At 46.3% G+C, this 20,338-nt stretch overlaps 1 protein-coding gene across 1 annotated transcript; it reads right to left on the bottom strand.

Annotated features, from left to right (window-relative positions):
* Positions 1–253: 253 nt before the first annotated feature.
* Positions 254–2,079, bottom strand: LOC148019088 (chloroplast protein FOR GROWTH AND FERTILITY 1-like). Its single transcript, XM_087701671.1, has 4 exons — positions 1,677–2,079; positions 1,512–1,591; positions 1,389–1,429; positions 254–1,133 (listed from the first exon to the last, which is right to left on the bottom strand). The coding sequence occupies exons 1-4, from the start codon at positions 2,024–2,026 to the stop codon at positions 354–356; spliced, it is 1,251 nt and encodes a 416-aa protein (XP_087557797.1). The 5' UTR covers positions 2,027–2,079; the 3' UTR covers positions 254–353.
* Positions 2,080–20,338: the final 18,259 nt, after the last annotated feature.

Below are 20,338 nucleotides of genomic sequence, written 5' to 3'. Positions count from 1 at the left end.
GCATGCAATGACCAAGACCCTCATCCAATAATGCTCAAACCTAACATTGAGCTCAATAGTGTCACCTACAATAGTTGAATTGGAAGGAAAGTAGAGGTAGCATTAAGCTACACTATTCAAAGAGGCCAAGAGAAAGCTGCACATTTCAAGTGAGGAAAAGAAGGAAAAAAGAATGGCATGTGACTGGATATTTCAACAAAAATAAATGTAGCACACAAGCAAGGAAGGAAGGAGAGAGATATGAACAACATGAGAAATGAAGTCACATTCTTTTTCATGTTACAGAATAAACTTGAAGGAGTAAAGAGTAAAACATGTATACATTGCAGCTTTAAGAGCTCTTGTTAGATCACTCAAAAGAGGCTTATGCCAAAAATTTCTCCTACAAGCACACCTATGCCAAAGGCAATAGCTACTATAGATGAGCCTATGGTAAGGCGTCGAGTGATCCATGGCAACCGCTTTTGCAATGCTTGACCACAAGAGCCAATAAAAGCAGTGTAACTACCCATTGCAACTATCGTACCTAGCAAAAACATTCCAAGGTATGCAGCTCCAGCAAGCCGTGAAGGTAATGCTAATGCTGGTAATATCATAATTAATGCATCAGGTTGCAACCCATAAACAAGGCCTGTGGCAAATGTCCTTAGCCTTCGAGTCATATTCTTACTCTCCAGGCTCTCAGCTGTTTCTGCAGTACTGGCACCTTCGCCCGCCAACACAGATACAGGGACTTCTTGTGCTTCCTTCAAGCCTACTGCTCCAATTGCCAACAATGTTACTCCAACTACACGGGAGGCCCATGTGCGTACTAGTTCAATATGTAATTTGCCTTTAAGCAGTAAGAAAATAAGCCCAAAGATCACTTGTCCTGCATCATGGCCACATCCCCATAGTGCACCTACCAGAGCACTTTCTAACTTGGAGCGACCCAAGCATAAGGGGGCTAGAGCAGCCAGATGATCTGGCCCTGTCAATGCATGAAGACCACCAGCCATTAGACCTGCCCAAGCACTTGTAATAATTCCAGGTGGTCCAAAATTTGATGCCCCTTGTGGTCCAGATGTTGCCCATGCTGGAAGTCGCAGACTGAAGAAGATGTCAAGCAGAAAAATGGCTAGAGGTAGTGACACCTGTTGAGAAATCCAGAGTAGCTGTAAGAAGCAAACCACCCAACGGCTACAAAATTTTTGGTTAATTGACAATTGAAGCATTTTACCGCAAGTGCTGTATTCTACTGTATCTGAAACTGTCTACCTGTATGAATCCTAAGTGGATAAGTGTAGCAATGAAATGCTGTGCAAAGTCGCTAAAATTTGCAGAAAATTTGTACAGCAATCTGAACTGCAGAAAAATATAGCAATGCAATGCTGTGCAGTAGGTTTTACCTTCCTTAGGACTGGGTATGGCAATGTAAACTTCGTATCAACTGCAAGAACAGAAGGAGATTAACACGCTCTTGAGAACGCAAAGTAGCCATTTTTTGCTTCAAAAGGAATGGTCAGTTTTACCCCTTGCAGAGTCAAGATTTCTTGAAATGCAGTGCACACCATTGAAAGCCTCTCGTGCTAGGCAATACAAGTAACTGTTGCTGCATGTGTGCAGGAGATGAAATGAGCGAAGTAAGGGTGGATTTTGTTTCTGTGAAAACAACAGATTGGGAAAAGCAGGGGAACCTGAATCGCGTTTTGTGTTGCTCAGGTGCAAGTCCACTGTCGTCCTGCAGTCGCGATCGCGGCTCTTGAAGCAGTCGAAGGCGTGATGGCAGCTGAGGTTCAAAGCTAGGGCTACTGATCCAATGACAGGAAACATTTGAGTTGCCGCCCCGGCGCTTTCTTGATGAGAGATGGGGCAGGGGAGGAAAGGGGATGGACGCGGCAGAGAAGGAAGAGGGAAGAGAGTGACGGTGTTGTTGATGGAAGGCCGAAGGCGGGGGAAGGGTGCGCAACAGAGGCATGTGGAGCTGATGGGAAGGGGAAGGAGGAGGACGAGGAGAAGGTAAAAGACGAGCAGGCTGAGTAAGCATACCGGCAGTACAAATCCTCTCTCTCTCTCTCTCAGAGAACGTTAGAGATAATTATTAGCTAACATTACAATTACCATTATCATCTACTCTAGCTATCTAGCTATAACAAATCTTAGTCCAACGTTTACCCAAATCAAGGTCACGCAAGGGGGAAGGGGGGAGTGGGTGTACCATGGACCAGCTCACATGAGGGGTTTTGGGTTGGGGTGGGGGAGGGGGAGGGGGATGTAAGGGCTTTGTAGCTATACCAGGCCGTTGTTACCGAATGCACCTATGAGGGGGGATAAGCGCACAAACCATTGTAACCAACATTTTCTTCTCGCATTGCCTGGGTGTTCCCCCTCCACCCGGGCCTTGCACCAACATAGCACGAGTGTTATTTCTTGCAATCGCAAAGTCTTCTTGCAATCTACTTTCTTTCTAAGCAAAGTGCCTTCTTGTAAGCTAAAGGTGGGGAAAGACCGCGAGGGATCAAGGTGAGAACCGTGGGTGACGAACGCAAAGTGGGAAGTTGCACGCTACGCACGCCTTGTGCGTTACACTTGGTATCAGAGCTCAACTCACGCCAGGGCTAGTCCTTCACCAGGCGTGGGGGCGATTTTGGAAAGCTAGCAAAGTTGTGGTTCATCAACATGGGTGGACGCAACAAGAACAAGAGTGGAATTCACGATGACCGAGATGAAATCTCGGTGGCCCTTGGAATCGGAGCAAGCAGACCTCGACTGGTGATTGGGGAAGGATACGCAACCGAGCATGAGAATGAAATAGATGCTGCTATGCACGAAGAAGAGGAGCCACGGCACGAACCCGACCCAATGGATGCCATGCGAGAAATGATGAAGGACTTACTGGCTACCATGCTACCCAAAGCACTAGGGAAGGCTCAAGTCGAGACAGACAATGATGGTGAGATTCATCGGAGACGCCGAAGGAAAGAAAAGAAGGAACAGGATGATTCCTCATCCGATGAAATGGGAAAGTACAAGCCTCAAGCACCGGAAAAATACAAAGGTGAGAGGGACTCAGTTAGCCTAAACCGATGGATAAGAGAGGTGGATGGCTACATGAAGTTACTCAAAGTGTCAAGCAAAAGAAGAGGATTGGTGGCAGCACAATTACTAGAGGGTGATGCCTCGAAGTGGCTGATGTATGAGGAAGAGCAGTTTGGCAAGAAGCTAACCTGGGAGGAGTTGCAGAGAAGCATGAAGGAATATTTTGTGCCAAAGAATGAACCATTCAAAGTCAGAGACGAATGGAGAAATCTGAGGCAGAATGCAGGCCGAATGAGAGACTATGTGCAAAAATATAGGTCTCTAATGCTGCAGCTACCCGGCATGGACATGACCACCAAACTGCATGGTTTTCTGTATGGAATGCAACCATTGGCTAGAAGAGAAATAGAAAAGCAGGAGCCTGGAAGTGTGCTAGAGGCCATGACAATAACTGAAAGGTGCACAGATTATGATGGCAGACAAGGAGGGGCAGGGCGTGGGGCTTCACAAGGAGGCAACACCGCTCAGTCCAACTCAGCATGGGGAAATAGACAAAACCAAGGATCCTACCAGAACAACACGCAAGGGAATAGTGGATGGAGTGGCAAGCAACCCCTCCGACTGGAGTACACGGAGACTCGGTCCGAAACAACCCCAGCCAATAGTTCTGCTAGTTCCAGACCAACCACGTCTGGGGGCGGCCAAGGGAATAACTCAAATAGAGGAGGATATGGAGGAGGGGGTCGAATGGGGCAAGGAAGAGGAGGCCCTTTAGCTTGTCACACTTGCGGAGGTCCTCACTTCGCAAGGGATTGTCCGAGAGGAGCAGCTTCTTCAAGTGGCTCAAGATTTGCTTATACTCAAGCAGAAGCAGAAGGATCAAGATCGACAATTCAGATAACTGAGATAGAAGATGAAGAGAAGGAGTGGGAACCTAAGGCAAAGGCAGGAGCAGTGGGGGCCAAGCCTCCAGCAACTATGCCAACCTTTATTCCTAACATCTGCAACATGTTTGTTCAAGCTGAGTTGGGGAACCATCCCCAGATGATGATGGTGGACACAGGGGCCACCCATAACTTCATATCACCTCAAGTAGCAGCCCGGCTAGGTGTGAGGCCAGTAAGGGCCGAAGGGCTGGAGGTATCGTTTGTACAAGATAAAAAATATACAAGTACTGCAAGTTAGCCAAAGGCGTCCCAGTTCAAATTGGGCAATGGCAGGAAAGTCTGGATTTTATAGTGGTCCTTATGGATGACTTTGAAGGCATCTTAGGCATGGATTGGATAGACAACCATGTCGTGCAAATACTGGGCATGAGAAAGAATAAGATTTACTTGCAAGCACCGCAGTCGGTGGTCTGGGTGCCATATTTTCGCACTAAAAGCAAGAGTCACAACAAGTCACCGGCTGGCAATGCAGTGGATGCTAGATTGGTAGTGACCAAAGTGCAGAATGTAAGCAGCTCAGAGAAAGAGAGTCTTGCAAAGGTGTGGGTACAGAAAGCAACAACAAAGGAGCAACTAGAGGAAGAGCAATCGGAGAGAGCAAAGGGGATGGAAGCAGTGGTGGATCAGGCCACAGTAAAGAGTCAAGGAGCACAAGTGGGAGCCCTAGGACCCATGGAGATTACTGCCAAGAAGCTGGAAAAAGAACTGAAGCATGGGGGGCAATTGAGGCTATGTATGATGAGGCTCATTGAAGAAGAACCAGTGATTCAACAAATCATCTGGACAATAGGTGACGAAAGGGTCAGGGAAGTTCTGGACAAGTTCCAAGATGTTATGCCCGATAAGCTGCCTACAGGGTTACCGCTTCGCAGGAGTGTTGATCACCGAATCGAGCTCTTGCCAAGAGTGCAACCGCCAGCCAGGCCAGCTTACAGGATGACAGGAACGGAGCTAGTGGAATTGAAGAAACAACTGGGGGAAATGGAGGCATCATGCCACATTCAGCCTAGTAGATCACCCTATGGAGCTCCAGTCCTATTTGTCAAGAAAAAGGATGGGTCTCTTCGCTTGTGTACAGATTATAGAGCTCTCAATAAAGCTACAGTGAGAAACAGGTACCTTGTGCCAGTGGTAGATGAACTGATGGATCGGCTGCAAGGAGCACGCTACTTCAGTGGAATTGACTTGAGGTCAGGGTACCACCAAATTAGAATAGCAGAAGGGGACGAGGTGAAGACGGCTTTCAAAAGCCGATATGGAAGCTATGAATGGTTGGTCATGCCACAAGGGCTCACTAATGCACCAGCTACCTTTTGTGAGCTCATGGACAAGATATTCATCGACTATCTTGATGTTTTTGTGATCATCTACATTGATGATGTGCTCATTTACAGCAGAACCCTGGAAGATCATGTACAGCACCTGGAGAAGGTCTTTACTCGGCTCCGGGAGAATCAATTGTTCGTTAAGCCAGAAAAGTGTGAGTTTGTTATACAAGAGATAGAATTTTTGGGCTATCTAGTAAAAGAAAATGGCATTGCCATAGACCCGAAGAAGGTCAAAGCAATGAAGAATTGGGGGGCTCCCCGCAAGGTAAGTCAGGTGCGAGAATTTTTGGGATTTACAGTCTTCTGCTGAAGGTTCATTCAAGGATACAGTAAGATTACTGCCCCGCTGACAGATCTGACCTCTAACTCAACTACTTTCCAGTGAACGAAACGGGAGCAGCAAGCCTTTGAGCAGCTAAAAAGCATGATGATCCAGGCCCCAGTGTTAAAGATGGCAAATTTCTCATGCCCTTTTGAGGTCCATACTGATGCATCAAGTTATGCCATAGGGGGTGTGCTCATGCAAGATGGGCATCCCATATGTTACGAATCAAAAAAGCTGGACCCAACGGAGAGAAGGTGGGCTACTCATGAGAAAGAGATGTATGCAGTAGTGCATTGCTTAAGGAAGTGGCAGCACTATGTGCAGGACAAGCCAACAAAAGTCTATACAGATAATATTTCCCTCAAGTATTTCCAGACTCAACCAAAGCTATCACCAAAGCAGGCCCGATGGCAGGATTTTTTGGCAGAATTTGACATTGAAATTATCCACAAGCTCGGCTCTTCCAACAAAATGCTGGATGCTTTGAGCCGACAAGCTGAATTACAAGCTATCACCATCTCGCCGAAGGCAGATTTGGGGCCCAGGTGCGGGAGAAGATGGATGGGAATGAAGAAGCACAGCAACTTCTGAAGGACATTGAAGCAGGCTCTACTCCATGGGGAATGTATGAAGTCAGAAATGGGAACATCTACTACCAAGAAGCCATGTATGTACCCAAGAATGATGAACTCAGAAATCAGATGTTATGGGAATGTCACAATAGTCCCATTGGGGGGCACTCTAGTCAGATAAGGACTTTTGATCGCCTGAAAAGATTTTTCTACTGGCCAAAGATGCGGGAGGATGTCACCGAATATGTATGCACCTGCCCGACATGCCAAATGGTGAAGGCTTAGAGGATGAAGCCAGCAGGAGAGCTTCAACAGATGCCAATTCCATCTCGACCCTGGGATGTGGTAAGTATGGACTTCATCACCGACTTGCCCAAGTCGCATGGCTGCACGGCAATCTTTGTGGTGGTGGACTACCTCTCCAAACAAGCTCACTTCATTGCCACCAAGCCGCCAATCACTGCTCCGAAAGTGGCAAAATTATTCTTTTCCAGGGTCTTCAAGTATCATGGGTTGCCTCTAGCCATAGTATCCGATCGAGATCCCTGATTCCTCAGTAACATGTGGCGGGAGCTTTTCAAGTTGATGGATACTCAGCTCCGCTTCTCATCAGCATTTCATCCGCAAACAGATGGGCAAACCGAAAAACTCAACCAAGGCATCGAAGATTACATCTGCAGCTATGTCCGAGCCGATCAGAAGGATTGGGCTCAATACCTCGACATCCTGGAGTTCCATTACAATGCTACCCTGCACAGTTCCACGAGTTTCACCCCCTTCGAGGTAGCAACAGGAAAAGAAGTCATCATCCCTCTGGCCTTGGCAGCAGCTAAACAGTATGTCGAAGATCCAGACGCCGAAGAGTTCCTGCTGAAGTGGAAACAACGAATGCTAGTGGCCCAGGAAAGCTTGCGCAACAACAAGATACTCATTGCCAAAAGATACAATGCGAAAAGGAAAAAGCATGTGGAGTTCTTCCCTGGAGATTTGGTGCTGGTAAGCTCCAAGAACATCGACTTACCCAAAAACCTCACCCCCAAGTTCAACAACTGGTACTACGGGCCATATAAAGTCATTACCAGACTCAACGACGTCACGTACAAGATCCAACTGCCGCCAAATGTCCTCATCCATGATGCCTTTCACGTTCAACTACTACGGCGGTTCCATGCAGATACCTGGTTTGGGCGACAACGACCTCTTCCAGCACAACTCGCCCAGCTTCCCTTTGAGCCGGAGATCATTCTGGAGACGCGCTTCATCGGCAAACACCCGGAGTTTCACATCAAGTGGAAGAATGGACCGATGAAAGAAGCTTCTTGGGTGGCAGGACCACTAGTCATCAAACATGCTCGTGATCTACTACTTCAATTCTACAACGAGCGAGAGAATCCAGATCTGTATCATCCACCATTACCACAGGAGTGATCATCGAATTCAACCTACTTCAAAAAGTCCTTAGCTCCACATCTGTAAATCGAGTTAGTGGGCAAGGCAACTTAGGTCTAGGAATTGTCTGTTTTATGTTCAAAAATAAACAAAGACCTTATCTCACATCTGTATCGAGTCAGTGGTGGATAAGGCACTTAGCGGGTTTAGACACTGATCTACTCACTAGGAGTGGATTAAGACCCCCAAATTTTGAGTCAACCAGTCCCACTCCCGCTCAATGAGGACATTGAGCTTCCTCGTGGGAGGGGGGGGGGGGGGGTGTATGAGGGGGGATAAGCGCACAAACCATTGTAATCAACATTTTCTTCTCGCATTGCCTGGGTGTTCCCCCTCCACTCGGGCCTTGCGCCAACATAACACGAGTGTTATTTCTTGCAATCGCAAAGTCTGCTTGCAATCTACTTTCTTTCTAAGCAAAGTGCCTTCTTGTAAGCTAAAGGTGGGGAAAGACCGCGGGGGATCACGGTGAGAACCGTGGGTGACGAACGCAAAGTGGGAAGTTGCACGCTACGCACGCCTTGTGCGTTACAGCACCTATATAAGGAGTAGTAGCGACTCAAAGCCCTGCCTTGTTTCCACTCTACGTGTGATTCCCTATACCTAGTGGCGAACCCTCTTATGTGCGGCATCACGAGGGTGTAGTCCTGGGATGTGTCTATGTTGTCTCGCTTTTTGGATTGAATAATATAAGAGTATACCTTGAGCTCATATATCGTGTTACCTTTCTGTGTCGTGTTGAGTGCGTAACGAGTGCAGGTTTATCACACTTGGTATCAGAGTGACTCTTGCTCGGAGTGAAGGAGTGCTCACGGAAGTAGGAGGAAAGATCCAGTGCCCCGAAGAGATCAAAGTTGTAACGACCCACAGCGCGACGCCCCACGTCACATCGCCCCCCGACGCATCGGCCCCCGGCATGACGTCCCAACCTCGACACCACACCGTTTGAAGACGTGACACGGCTCCCCCGCGGCACGACCCACATCACCACAAGCGAAATGCGGCTTCCCCACGTCGACACCACCACCAACCACATGGAGGACGAAAGGGAGAACATCACCCTCCCAACAATGGAGGAGAGGAAGAAGAGTAGAGGGCAAGAATGGAGAGTGGCCTAAGAGAAGAAGGTGGCCGGACTGGAAAGACAATTAGATTGTATGTCAGGCACACTGGAAAGACAATTAGATTGTATGTCAGGCATACTGGAGTCAATATGGAGGAACATGCAGATGAAGGGAGAGGAGGAAGAAAGGAAGAAAAAACTAGAAGTGGAGTAGGGCTATAGAGAATGGGTGATACAACAACAAGAAGAGGAAAAAAGACACAGAATGCAAGAGGAGATGGATAGAATGGGTAGAGAAGAGACATCTAGGAGGGCGCAAGATACAAGGAAAGAGAAGGAGAAAGTAGTAGAATTAGGAAGTAAAAAGAAAGACAAGAAGAAGGAGAAGAAGCACCACCGTAGAGAGGAGGAAGATAGTGACAGTTCAGAAGATGAATATGGGAAATTCAAGATGCCCCAACCAGCCAAGTACAAGAGAGAGAGAGAGATGGGCTAGTTCTGAAGAAATGGATCGCAGAGGTGGACAGGTACTTGAAGTATTCACGAATAACTGAAGACAAAAAGGCGGAGGTGGCAGCCATTTACTTGGAGGAGGACGCTGTCAGTTGGTACCTACTGGAACAAGAGCAGGGCCACATCATCTTTTCATGGGAAGAACTCCAGGAAGAATTGAAGGACTACTTCATTCCAAAGATGGAAAAATTCAAAGTGAGAGATGAATGGAGGAACCTCAAGCAAACACAGGGGAAGATGAAAGAATATGTCAGCAAATATAGGCAGATCATGCTACAGCTACCAAACATGGATACATACACTAAATTACATGGATTTTTGTTTGGGATGCAAGAATGGGCTAGAAGAGATGTGGAGAGATAGGAGCCAACAAGCTTAGCAAAAGCCATGAGAATGGCCGAAAGACTAGTGGACTTGGAAGGCAGAAGAACAGCACAGGGGAACCAAAGCAGGTTCAACAACAACTTCAACAACAATAACTCATGGAACCAAAGGCCCAATGCCCCTAGAGGGGCATTCACAGATACAAAGAGCCAAAACACCACCACCACCACCACCACGGCCATGTCACAAACCGCTTTAGTACCAAGAGGAGCAGCAGGAAGATGGGGAAACAATCACTACAGGCCAACCCCCTAGCACATCATATGGGACCGCAGGATCAAATACATCATAGTGGAGACCCCCAAGCCCGTCCGTCGGAATCAAATGCTTCAGATGTGGGGGCCCACACGACCAAAATAGATGCCCAATAGAAGATATAGCTTCATCAAGTGGATTAAGGGTGAATGCGGCTAGCGCATATGGAGGAGAAGAACCACAACCACCGCGCATCCAAGAAATCCCAAATGGAAGTGAGGAAAGCATGGACCACCCAAGGGTAGGGTCAGTTAGTGCCCGACCCCAATGCATGGCAGCCAGAGTAGCGGCAGTTCACCATCTATACATCAAAGGCTGAGTGGGCGAAGGAAACCAACCTATCATGGTGGACACAGGAGCAACACACAACTTCATGACACCAGGGTGTGCAGCAAAACATGGATTAAAACTATCGAAGGCCCCAGAAGGATTAACATTAGCATTCGCACAAGGAGAAGCCAAGGAAGTGAAACAAGTCTTTGCAATCCAAGTAGAGGTCGACAAGCGGAAAGCAAAACTCAACTTCTTAGTAATCCCCATGGATGATTTTGAAGTGATATTGGGCTTGGAATTCTATGACAAGCATGTCATTGCAATGTTTGGTAAAGGTGTAAATAAAATGATGCTAGATATGCAAGGAGAAGGCGTTAGAGTACCATGTAAAAGAATGCAACTGCCTGGTAGGACCCCAATCAAGGTGCAAATGAAGGAGAATAAGCCAAGAGTATCATGCCAAACAGTGAAACCAACTACAACCCAACCAAAGGGCCAGACCCAAAATGCACCGGTCCAAGGGACCGTTATTAGGCCACGTATCATGACATGCAGTGCCAAGCAGGTCGAAAAATCAGTCAAGCAAGGAGATATGGTCTATCTGTGTATGATCAGACTGATTGAAGAAGAAGAAAATGGCAAGAAACCCAGATAACAGAGTAGGAACACTGAGGTGGCCGAAATACTTGAAGAATTCAAAGATGTAATGCCAACCGAGCTACCCAAGGGTCTACCACCTAGGCGAGATGTGGACCACAAGATTGAACTGATCCCAGGGTTGGTCCCACCGGCCCGAGCTCCCTATCGCATGAACCACACCGAGCTCATGGAATTGAAGAAGCAACTACACGAACTAGAAAAACAAGGGTTCATCCGCCTTAGCAAATCCCCTTTTGGTGCCCCAGTATTATTTGTAAAGAAGAAGGATGGGGGACTTAGACTCTATGTAGATTATATGGCCCTTAACAAAATCACCATAAAAAATAAATATCCCATGCCCCTAGTGGAAGACCTCTTAGATAGACTACACGGGGCCAAGTACTTTAGCCGTATTGATCTTAGATCAGGATACCACCAAATCCGCATAGCCGAAGAAGATATCCCAAAAATAGCCTTCTGCACCCGATATGGTAGTTTTGAGTGGTTAGTATTAGGATTCGGCCTGAGTAATGGACTAGGCACATTTTGTGCCCTCATGGATGGAGTCTTTTGATCGGAGATATATATCTTTGTCATTATCTACATAGATGACCTCCTAGTCTACAGCAAAACCTTAGAAGAGCACAAGCAACGCTTACGTCGAGTTTTTGAGAAATTGCGGCAGCATCAGTTATATGCCAAGCCTGAAAAATGTGAGTTCATAGTGAAAGAGTTGGAGTTCTTAGGCTTTATTGTAGGAGCAGATGGAATCAAAGTGGATCCTAAGAAAGTGGAAGCTATCCAAAGATGGCCAGTACTGAAAACTGTAAGAGAAGTGCGGGAGTTCCTTGGCTTCACAGTATTTTATCGGAGATTCATCAAAGACTACGGCCTCATCACTACCCCCCTCTCCCACCTCACCAAAGAAGATCACTCTTTTACATGGGGGAACGCGCAACAGGAAGCCTTTGAGTAGATGAAGAAGTGCATGAGCCAAACTCCTGTCCTAAGGGTGCCGAACTTCACCAAACCCTTTGAAATCTCTACAGATGCATCCGACTACGGCATAGGAGGTGTGCTGGTACAAGAAGGTCACCCCATTGCTTATGAGTCAAAGAAATTTACTGATGCTGAAACAAGGTGGAGCACACACGAGAAGGAAATGTTGGCAGGTAGTCATCCACTGCCTTAGAAAATGGAAGCACTATGTTCAAGACAAGCACACAATAGTCTTTACCGACAATATCTCCCTCAAATACTTCCAATCTCAACCCAAGTTATCGGCAAAGCAAGCCCGCTGGCTAGACTTCCTAGCAGAATTCGACCTGGAGATTAAGCACAAGCCTGGCTCCACTAACAAGATAGGAGATGCCTTGAGCTGGAAAGCTGACTTGAAAGCTGTCAGTGTGGTCAGCAACAACTTCATAGAACTAGTCAAAGAGGCCCTAGAGTAAGACCAAGAAATGCACAAGATAATTAGAGATGTGGAAGCAGAGAAGACCCCACATGGAATGCACACCTTAGAGGAGGGTATCCTATTTTTAGGCAAGAGCTTGTATATCCCCAACAATTTGGAGTTGAAGAAACTCATCCTGCATGAGATACATGATGGCAAAATTGGAGGCCACAAAGGGCAAAGCAAAACCTTGGAGGCCCTTAGGAAGCAGTTCTTTTGGCCGAATATGAAGGAGGAAGTAATAGACTACATCAAAACTTGCCCCACTTGCCAACTGGTCAAAGCACCACGATGAAGACCAGCAGGACTACTACAACCATTACCGGTACCCAACCGCCCATGGGACGTCATCAACATGGACTTCATTGTGGAACTACCTGAGTCCCATGGGTACACAATCATCTTTGTAGTGGTGGACTATTTCTCCAAATAGGCCCACTTCATCCTTGCCAAACCACCACTAAATGCCAAGGAAGTAGCACGCCTCTTCTTCACACATGTATTCAAACTTCATGGCTTACCATTGGCCATTGTATCAGATAGAGATGGAAGATTCATGAGCGACATGTGGAAGTAACTTTTCAAGACCTTGGAAACACAATTGATTCTCATCATCCTTCCACCCGGAGACAGATGGATAGACAGAAAGAGTCAACCAAGGCATCGAAGACTATCTCCGGAGCTATGCCCGAGTGGACTAGAAAGATTGGGCCTTATACCTTGATGTCTTGGAATTCCACTATAATAGCTCCATCCACTCGGCAACGGGGTACACCCCCTTTGAGTTAGCCACAGGAAAAGAAGTCATTACTTCACTGGCCCTAGCATTCGGAGCAGCCAAAGCGGAAGATCAAGATGCAGAAGAATTCCTGAAGAAATGGAGAGACCGAAATGCAGCAGCTAAGCAAAGCCTCAAGCAGAGCAAGATCACCATGACCGAGCAAGCAAACAAGAAGAGAAAGGCTGTCCTATTTACCAAAGGAAACATGGTCCTAGTTAGCTCTAAGAATATGTCACTTCCCAAAAACATGACCCCCAAGTTCATGTAAAAAATTACACGGCGCATCGAACAGAATCTGAGAAAGAGATAGAGAGTACACAACAGATAAGAGGAGAATTAGTAAATTCTTTAGCTCCAAACAACTGATACAAAGATGGCTCTGTCCACCCGTGCGCTTCCACTGTGTGAAGCTTAGATGGCGATCTAGACAGAAGATAGGTGAAGAGCTTAAGGCTAGCTGGAACAACAACTCTGACTGGATGAAAGATGAATGATCGATGGTTGTGAAGGGGTTTATCTTTTATAGCCCGCGAAGGTCGTTAGGTTGGCCTACTGACCGACCTACCATATGAGCCTCCACTAGTCGGCCAGGGAATATTCCCTTTACCATCGGGATGAGGGCGCTGCCCCCGGACCCCCGCCAGGGGGGCCAGCACCAAGGGCCGCTTCCGCAGCCCCCGGACCCCAAAATAGGGGCCCCTTTTAACTCCCTTATCCCGCAACTCGATGCAATGCGCCTCGAGTTGCTACTAGCTTAACCACTCCGTCTAACCCAAAGATTAGACCCACAACGGTCACCTTTTTGCCATCCGGTCACATAGACCTCATTTGATATACAAGTCAGGACTCAACCAATGTCTAGGCTCACATTTGGCTTCTCCTCATAATGGGGGCCTTACAACTTTGAGCACCATGGATCATTGGTAGCACCTAATGAGGGTGGGGCATTGATCATATCTAACACCCCCCCTCAATGTCCACCCATAGGTGAACTGTCTCCTCGGCCCAATGCTGAGTCTCTGAAGATGAACTTGAAGCAGATCCTTCGTAAGTGCTTTGGTGAAGATATCTGCTCCATTCTCCTATGTTGGACAGTAGACCAGTTCCACTATCCCATTCTCCATCAAATCACACACATAGTGATATTGGATCTCTATATGTTTGGTGCGTGCATGAAACACTGGATTTTTGGCAATGGTGACGCAACTCTGATTGTCACATCTCAGCACAGTTGGTTCTTCATCCTGCACTCCCATATGCCATAGAATCCTTCTCAACCATACTGCTTCACATGTAACAAAACAAGCTGCCTTGTACTCTGCTTTGGTAGAAGACAATGCCACTGTTGGCTGCTTCTTACTAATCCAAGAGAAAATTCCTGAACCCAAAGAGAAACAATAACCAGAAACTGACTTCTTGGAATCACTGTCTCCTGCCCAATTTGAGTCATAGTTCCCCACAAGAGAAGTTCCGAAACTGTATGTGATACCATAGTCAAGAGTTTTCTTCAAGTATCTGAGCACCCACATCCCAGCCTTCCAATGACTCTCATGAGGTTTGTTTGAGAACCTGCTCAAAACACCAATAGCAAAACTGATATCTGGTCTGGTGTTACACAAGTAGATCAGATTGCCGACCAACCTCCTATACCTCCCAATGTCTGCTAGTGCTGATGTATCCTCGACGGATAACTTTGCATTCGCCTCCATAGGTGTAGCTATCTCCTTGCACTCGGTCATGCCAAATGCCTTCAAGATCTCCCATGCATACTTCTTCTAAGAGATGAAGATCTTTCCTGGCTCTTGCCAGACTTCAATCCCCAAACAATAGTGTAGCAAGCCCAAGTCTGTCATTTCAAACTTACAACTCAAAGCCTTTTGAGTTTGGTTGATCATATCTTCATAGTCACCTGTAATAAGAAGGTCGTCCACATATAGGACAATCACTACAAACTTTTACCATCCCTATAAACATACAAGTTGGCATCTGAGGCACATCTTTTGAAGTTTAGGTTTAAAAAGAACTTATCTATCCGCTGGTACCATGCTCTGGGGGCTTGTTTCAGCCCCCCATACAATGCCTTCTTCAGCTTACACACTTTGTTCTCTGAATGGGGGGCCTCAAACCCTGGTGGCTGAGCCACGTACACCTCCTCCTTGAGGTCACCATTTAAGAACGCTGACTTAACATCCATTTGGTACACTGGCCACTTCTTGTGGGAAGCCACTGCAAGTACCGTGCGAATAGTGGTCATTCTGGCAGTTGGGGCAAATGACTCTTGAAAATCAAACCCTTCAACTTGTGAAAATACTTGGGCAACCAGTCTAGCTTTGTACTTTTCTAAGGTACCATCAGCCTTGTACTTTACCTTCCAGATCCACTTGGTGCCAATAACCTTCCGCTTTGCTGGTCGATCCACTAGCTCCCAAGTGTCATTCTTCATTATGCTGTCATACTTCGCTTGCATAGTAGCCTTCCATGATGGATCTGCAAGTGCTTCTTCTAAGTCAGTTGGCTCCTTTACTTCTCTCATAATCTCAACCATCAAGGCCATATTGACTATGTGAGCAGAAGCCCTCCTTTGCTCCTTTATTCTCTGAGACCTCCTTGGTCTATCTGCCTTCTCCTCAACAGATGCATGCGTAGGATTATTGTGGTCATAGAGCTGCTTCATCCAGCGCGGCAATGGCTTTTCTAGTGGGGTGATGTCAGGTTGGGGAACTTTTTCCTCATCATCTGAAGATGATGCTTCCTCCTCCTTAAGGATAGGGTTAGCTCTCGGGACAGGTTCATAGTGGACTACTTCTTCGCTTGATGATAAAGTGGAAGAACTTGCCTTCTCCTCCTCCACTGTATGCGGCTCCTCCTTGAACACCACATCACGGCTCGCGATGATCTTCTTTGCCTCTTGGTCATATAATTTGTAAGCCTTCTGCTCATCACTATAACCCAAGAAGATACATTTTCTGCTCTTTGGTTTTAACTTGTTTCTCTTCTCATCTAGAACATGTGCATAACATTCACATCCAAAAATTCTGAAATGTGAGACAAATCGTTTCTTACCAGTGTAAGCCTCATGAGGTGTTTTTCCCTTGAGAGCCTTTGTGTAGCTCCGATTTAGAATGTAGACTGCAGTATTAACAGCTTCAGCCCAAAAATGGTTAGGCGATCCCTTGCCCTTTAGCATGCATCTTGCCATCTCCACAATGGTGTGATTCCTGCGTTCCACAACATCGTTCTGCTGAGGTGTGTGAGGTGTCGTCAATTGATGCTTGATCCCTTTGCTCTTGCAAAAGCCTTCAAACTCCTTTGAGTTGAACTCACCACCACCATCTGTTCTAAATTTCTTCACACTTTTCCCTGTTTCATTCTCAACAAGTTTTAGCCATTCTTTAAACTTACCAAAAGCTTGAGCCTTATCATGAAGGAAGTACACCCACATCTTCCTACTATAGTCGTCGATAATCAACATAAAATAAGAAGATCCCCCCAAGGCCTGTGTAGGCATCTTACCACACAAGTCAGCATGCACCAACTCTAGAGGAGCATGTGCTCTATTCTTGCTTTCTTGTGGAAATGCCTTTCTCTGTTGCTTGCCCATCATACAAGCTTCACATGGTTCCTTCAATTCAATTATTGTAGGTAGATGAGCAACCATACATTGCTTTTGCATCTCCTTCAACACTGCAAATCCGATGTGTCCAAACCTTTCATGCCAAAGCTTACTTGTGCCCACTCCAACGGTGGCTGTAAGAGCACTTAGCTCATATAGGTTGTTCCTTCTTTCTCCTTTGCCAACAATTGTGCCAGCACTATCAATAATTTCTGCACCTGTCTTCTTGAACCTCACTTCATGACCAATATCAGTTATGGCAGCAAACTGATAAGAGATTTCTCCTGATTTCAGGAACATACAACACATTTGAAAGCTTTTTGACTTCACCATTTGCAGCAACAAAAGAAATAGTACCTGTACCCATAGCAGGGCATTTAGCATCATTTCCAACCGTCACAGTGATGGATTCTTGTAGAGGCTGCATAGAAGTGTATAGACCTTTCTTGTTGGTCATGTGACGGGAGGCCCCACTATCCAACACCCATGAGTCAGTGGTAGATTCTTCTTACGCCGAGGAGCACACTTCCTCAATGGTCTCCATGAATAATTCCAACTCTACTTCAGCCGTATTGGCTATCTCTTTCCCTTTACTTTTAAGGGTACCATTCTTTTCATTTGCCTTCTTGACACGACAATCTGCAATTGCATGTCCTTTCTTCTTGCAGTAGAAGCACTATCCTTGAAACTTCTTCTTGCCGCCCTTCTTCTTTTTGTCACCATCATTTTTGGTGGAGGAACAACCTTTGCCTTTTGCATTGGCAGAGAATGTAGCATCTCCATTGTTGCTTCCTTCTCGGGCTTTCAGCCTCAACTCCTCCTCCATCAATAATGCACAAAACTCCTCAAAAGTCAAAGCTTGAGGTCTTACCTGAGTATTAAGGGCAGTTACTAGTCCATCAAACTTTTGTGGACAAATCCAAAGACACCTCCGAGCTAGCTCCTTGATAGTCTTTTGTATCCCAGCGCCAGCCATCTGATCGCGCAAATTCTTAATCCGAGTGATGAATGCTTCAACTGTCTCTCCTTCAGCAAACTTCTCCGCTGCTAGTTGATTCTCCAAGTTTTGAATCCTTGTTTGGTTTCGTGTTTCATACTAACTCCTTAGTACATTCCAAGCCTTTGACGCTTTGGTTGTATGCTGAATCAAAGTCAGAACACTATCAGAACAGCTTGTAACTAAGGCACACAATGCATCTGCATTCCTTCATTTCCAAGCTTATAGAAGATTTGCATTCGGAGGAATCGTCACACTAGAATTTGATGGGTCGGGGGTAGGCTGTGGTTCTGCGTCAGTCCCCAACACAATCTCCGGAAGCTCATAAGAATCAAGGATAGTTGTAAATTTGAACTTCCACAAGGTGTATTTTGTACCATCTGGAACAACAACTCTGATTGGGTGAAAGATGAATGATCGATGGCTGTGAAGGGGTTTATCTTTTATAGCCCGCGAAGGTCGTTAGGTCGGCCTACTGATCGCGACCTACCATATGAGCCTCCACTAGTCGGCCAGGGAATATTCCAAGGAATATTCCCTTTACCATTGGGACGAGGTTGCCCTAGGACCCCCCAGCCAGGGGCTACTTCCGCGGCCCTCGGACCCCAAAATAGGGGCCCCTTTTAACTCCCTTACCCCGCAACTTGATGCAATGCGCCTTAAGTTGCTACCAGCTTAACCACTCCATCTAACCCAAAGATTAGACCCACAATGGTCACCTTTTTGCCATCCGGTCACATAGACCTCATCTAATATACAAGTCAGGACTCAACCAATGTCCGGGCTCACATTTGGCTTCTCCTGATAATGGGGGCCTTACAACTTTGAGCACCATGGATCATTGGTAGCACCTAATGAGGGTGGGGCATTGATCATATCTAACAGTTCAATCACCGCTACTATGGACCCTACCGAATCACCCAAGTGTTGAACGAAGTCACCTACAAACTAGACTTGCCAGATAGTGTTTGTGTTCATAATGTGTTTCATGCTCGTCTTCTATGTAGGTTCTATCCCAACAACCAATGAGGACAGCGCGTACCAATGCTCCATTCCAATGGTCCCTTCGAAGTAGAAGCATTCCTCCGATGCCGGGAACAAAGAGGCTTCCCCAAATACCTCACCAAGTGGCGCGAGCGTCCACTCAAGGAGGCCACTTGGATCTCAAAAGTGGAGGTCCGCGAATGCGGAAAGGATGCCTTCGCCCTTTGGCTCGAGGAGAATCCCCCTACTCCTTCCAACGACCCTTGAGCCTCTCCAGAAAACCAAAAACAATGCGGTTCTCAATCATAGACCCCAACGTGCCTCCACTCCTCAAATGTAATTGAGTCGAGGGTGGACCCGCATGGTAACAATCATCAAATAACTCCAAAAACAAAGCCCCACGTTTCCAATCTAGATGGGCAGACACTGACCAACTTGCTAGAAAAGGTTGTGTTAAGACCCCCAAGTCCTAGTGTAGCAGACATTAGCCAGTCTGATAGTGTAGACTGTGTTAAGACCCCGCGGTCCCCTTAGACCGGCGGACACTGACCAGCTTGCTAGGAAAAGCTGTGTTAAGACCCCAGATGAGTCAAATAACAAACGCTACCCTTAGATTGCTGAGGACAGCAATCCAGTAAGCGGGGGTGAGGGTAAGGGCTTTGTAGCTATACCATGCCGTTGCTACCGAATGCACCTATATAGGGAGTAGTAGTGACTCAAAGCCCTGCCTTGTTTCCACTCTACGTGTGATTCCCTATACCCAGTGGTGAACCCTCTTATGTGCGGCGTCACGAGGGTGTAGTCCTGGGATGTGTCTATGTTGTCCCGCTTTTTGGATTGAATAACACAAGAGGATACCTTGAGCTCATATATTGTGTTACCTTTCTGTGCTGTGTTGAGTGCGTAACGAGTGTAGGTTTATCATAGGGGAGGGGGGTGGGGGAGAGAGTTTTAGGATGATTTTTACTGAAAACCAAAAACCCCCCCAAGGTCAAGTAAGGGGGTGTTCTAGTTTTCTGAGAAAACCCTCCCATTTTTATCAAAAAACCTTGTAGAAGATCTCTACAATTAGAAACCCCCCATCTATTTTTGGGGTAACCCTTCAAGCCCTCCTTTGACATGCGATGTGTTTTTTGATGTTTTCAAGTCATCAAATTATTTCCAGGTCTTCATTCGAATGTAGGCACATGCTTCTTCTATATAATGCCATTAGCAACTTGCTCTTGGTTGTGCACATGGTATTTGGATTGTGCTATGTTCAATGAAATCGTTCTACGTTTGTGTTGGGGCTAATGAATGTGCATGTGCAAAACTTCATGTCATGATATTCAAAACATATTTGCTCCTATGATTTCCTACATTATGAAGCATGCAGATTTTGATACTCTAGACATACTCGAAGCATGTGCTTCTTGGTTACTCTTGTGGCAAGATTTCCTATCATAGATAGAGTTAGATCTCTATATTGCATACTCATGTGAGACATGCTACTTTGATTGTTATAGTCAATCCTCGTCAGTTCTTTTGTTAATTTACTATGAACTTTGTTGCTTTGAACTTCAGCTCATTATGTAGTTGCAAGGACATGTTAGAAGAAGATAGCGAGCATAACTTTTACCTATTGGATCATATAGTGGAATAAGTCCCAAATGGGAGGGCACCCCCTTCTCCATGATAAGCCACAAAAAAAAAAGGTTTCTCTTTTCTATATATATATGTGTGTGTGTGTGTGTCTTGAGTC

This window comes from Lygodium microphyllum, chromosome 20, assembly GCF_053477565.2.
Source record: "Lygodium microphyllum isolate KBCC chromosome 20, Lygodium_microphyllum_v1.1.10, whole genome shotgun sequence".
NCBI classification, from domain to species: Eukaryota; Viridiplantae; Streptophyta; class Polypodiopsida; order Schizaeales; family Lygodiaceae; genus Lygodium; species Lygodium microphyllum.
Note: the sequence above shows the minus strand (reverse complement) of the source record. Positions and strands in the feature narration are given on the sequence as shown.

Coding starts and splice junctions, on each gene's coding strand:
- LOC148019088 (XM_087701671.1), bottom strand. CDS start 2,026: ATGCTTACTCAGCCTGCTCGTCTTTTACCTTCTCCTCGTCCTCCTCCT. Junction 1,592..1,676: donor CAACACAAAACGCGATTCAG/GTTCCCCTGCTT, acceptor GCACACATGCAG/CAACAGTTACTTGTATTGCC. Junction 1,430..1,511: donor AAATCTTGACTCTGCAAGGG/GTAAAACTGACC, acceptor CTGTTCTTGCAG/TTGATACGAAGTTTACATTG.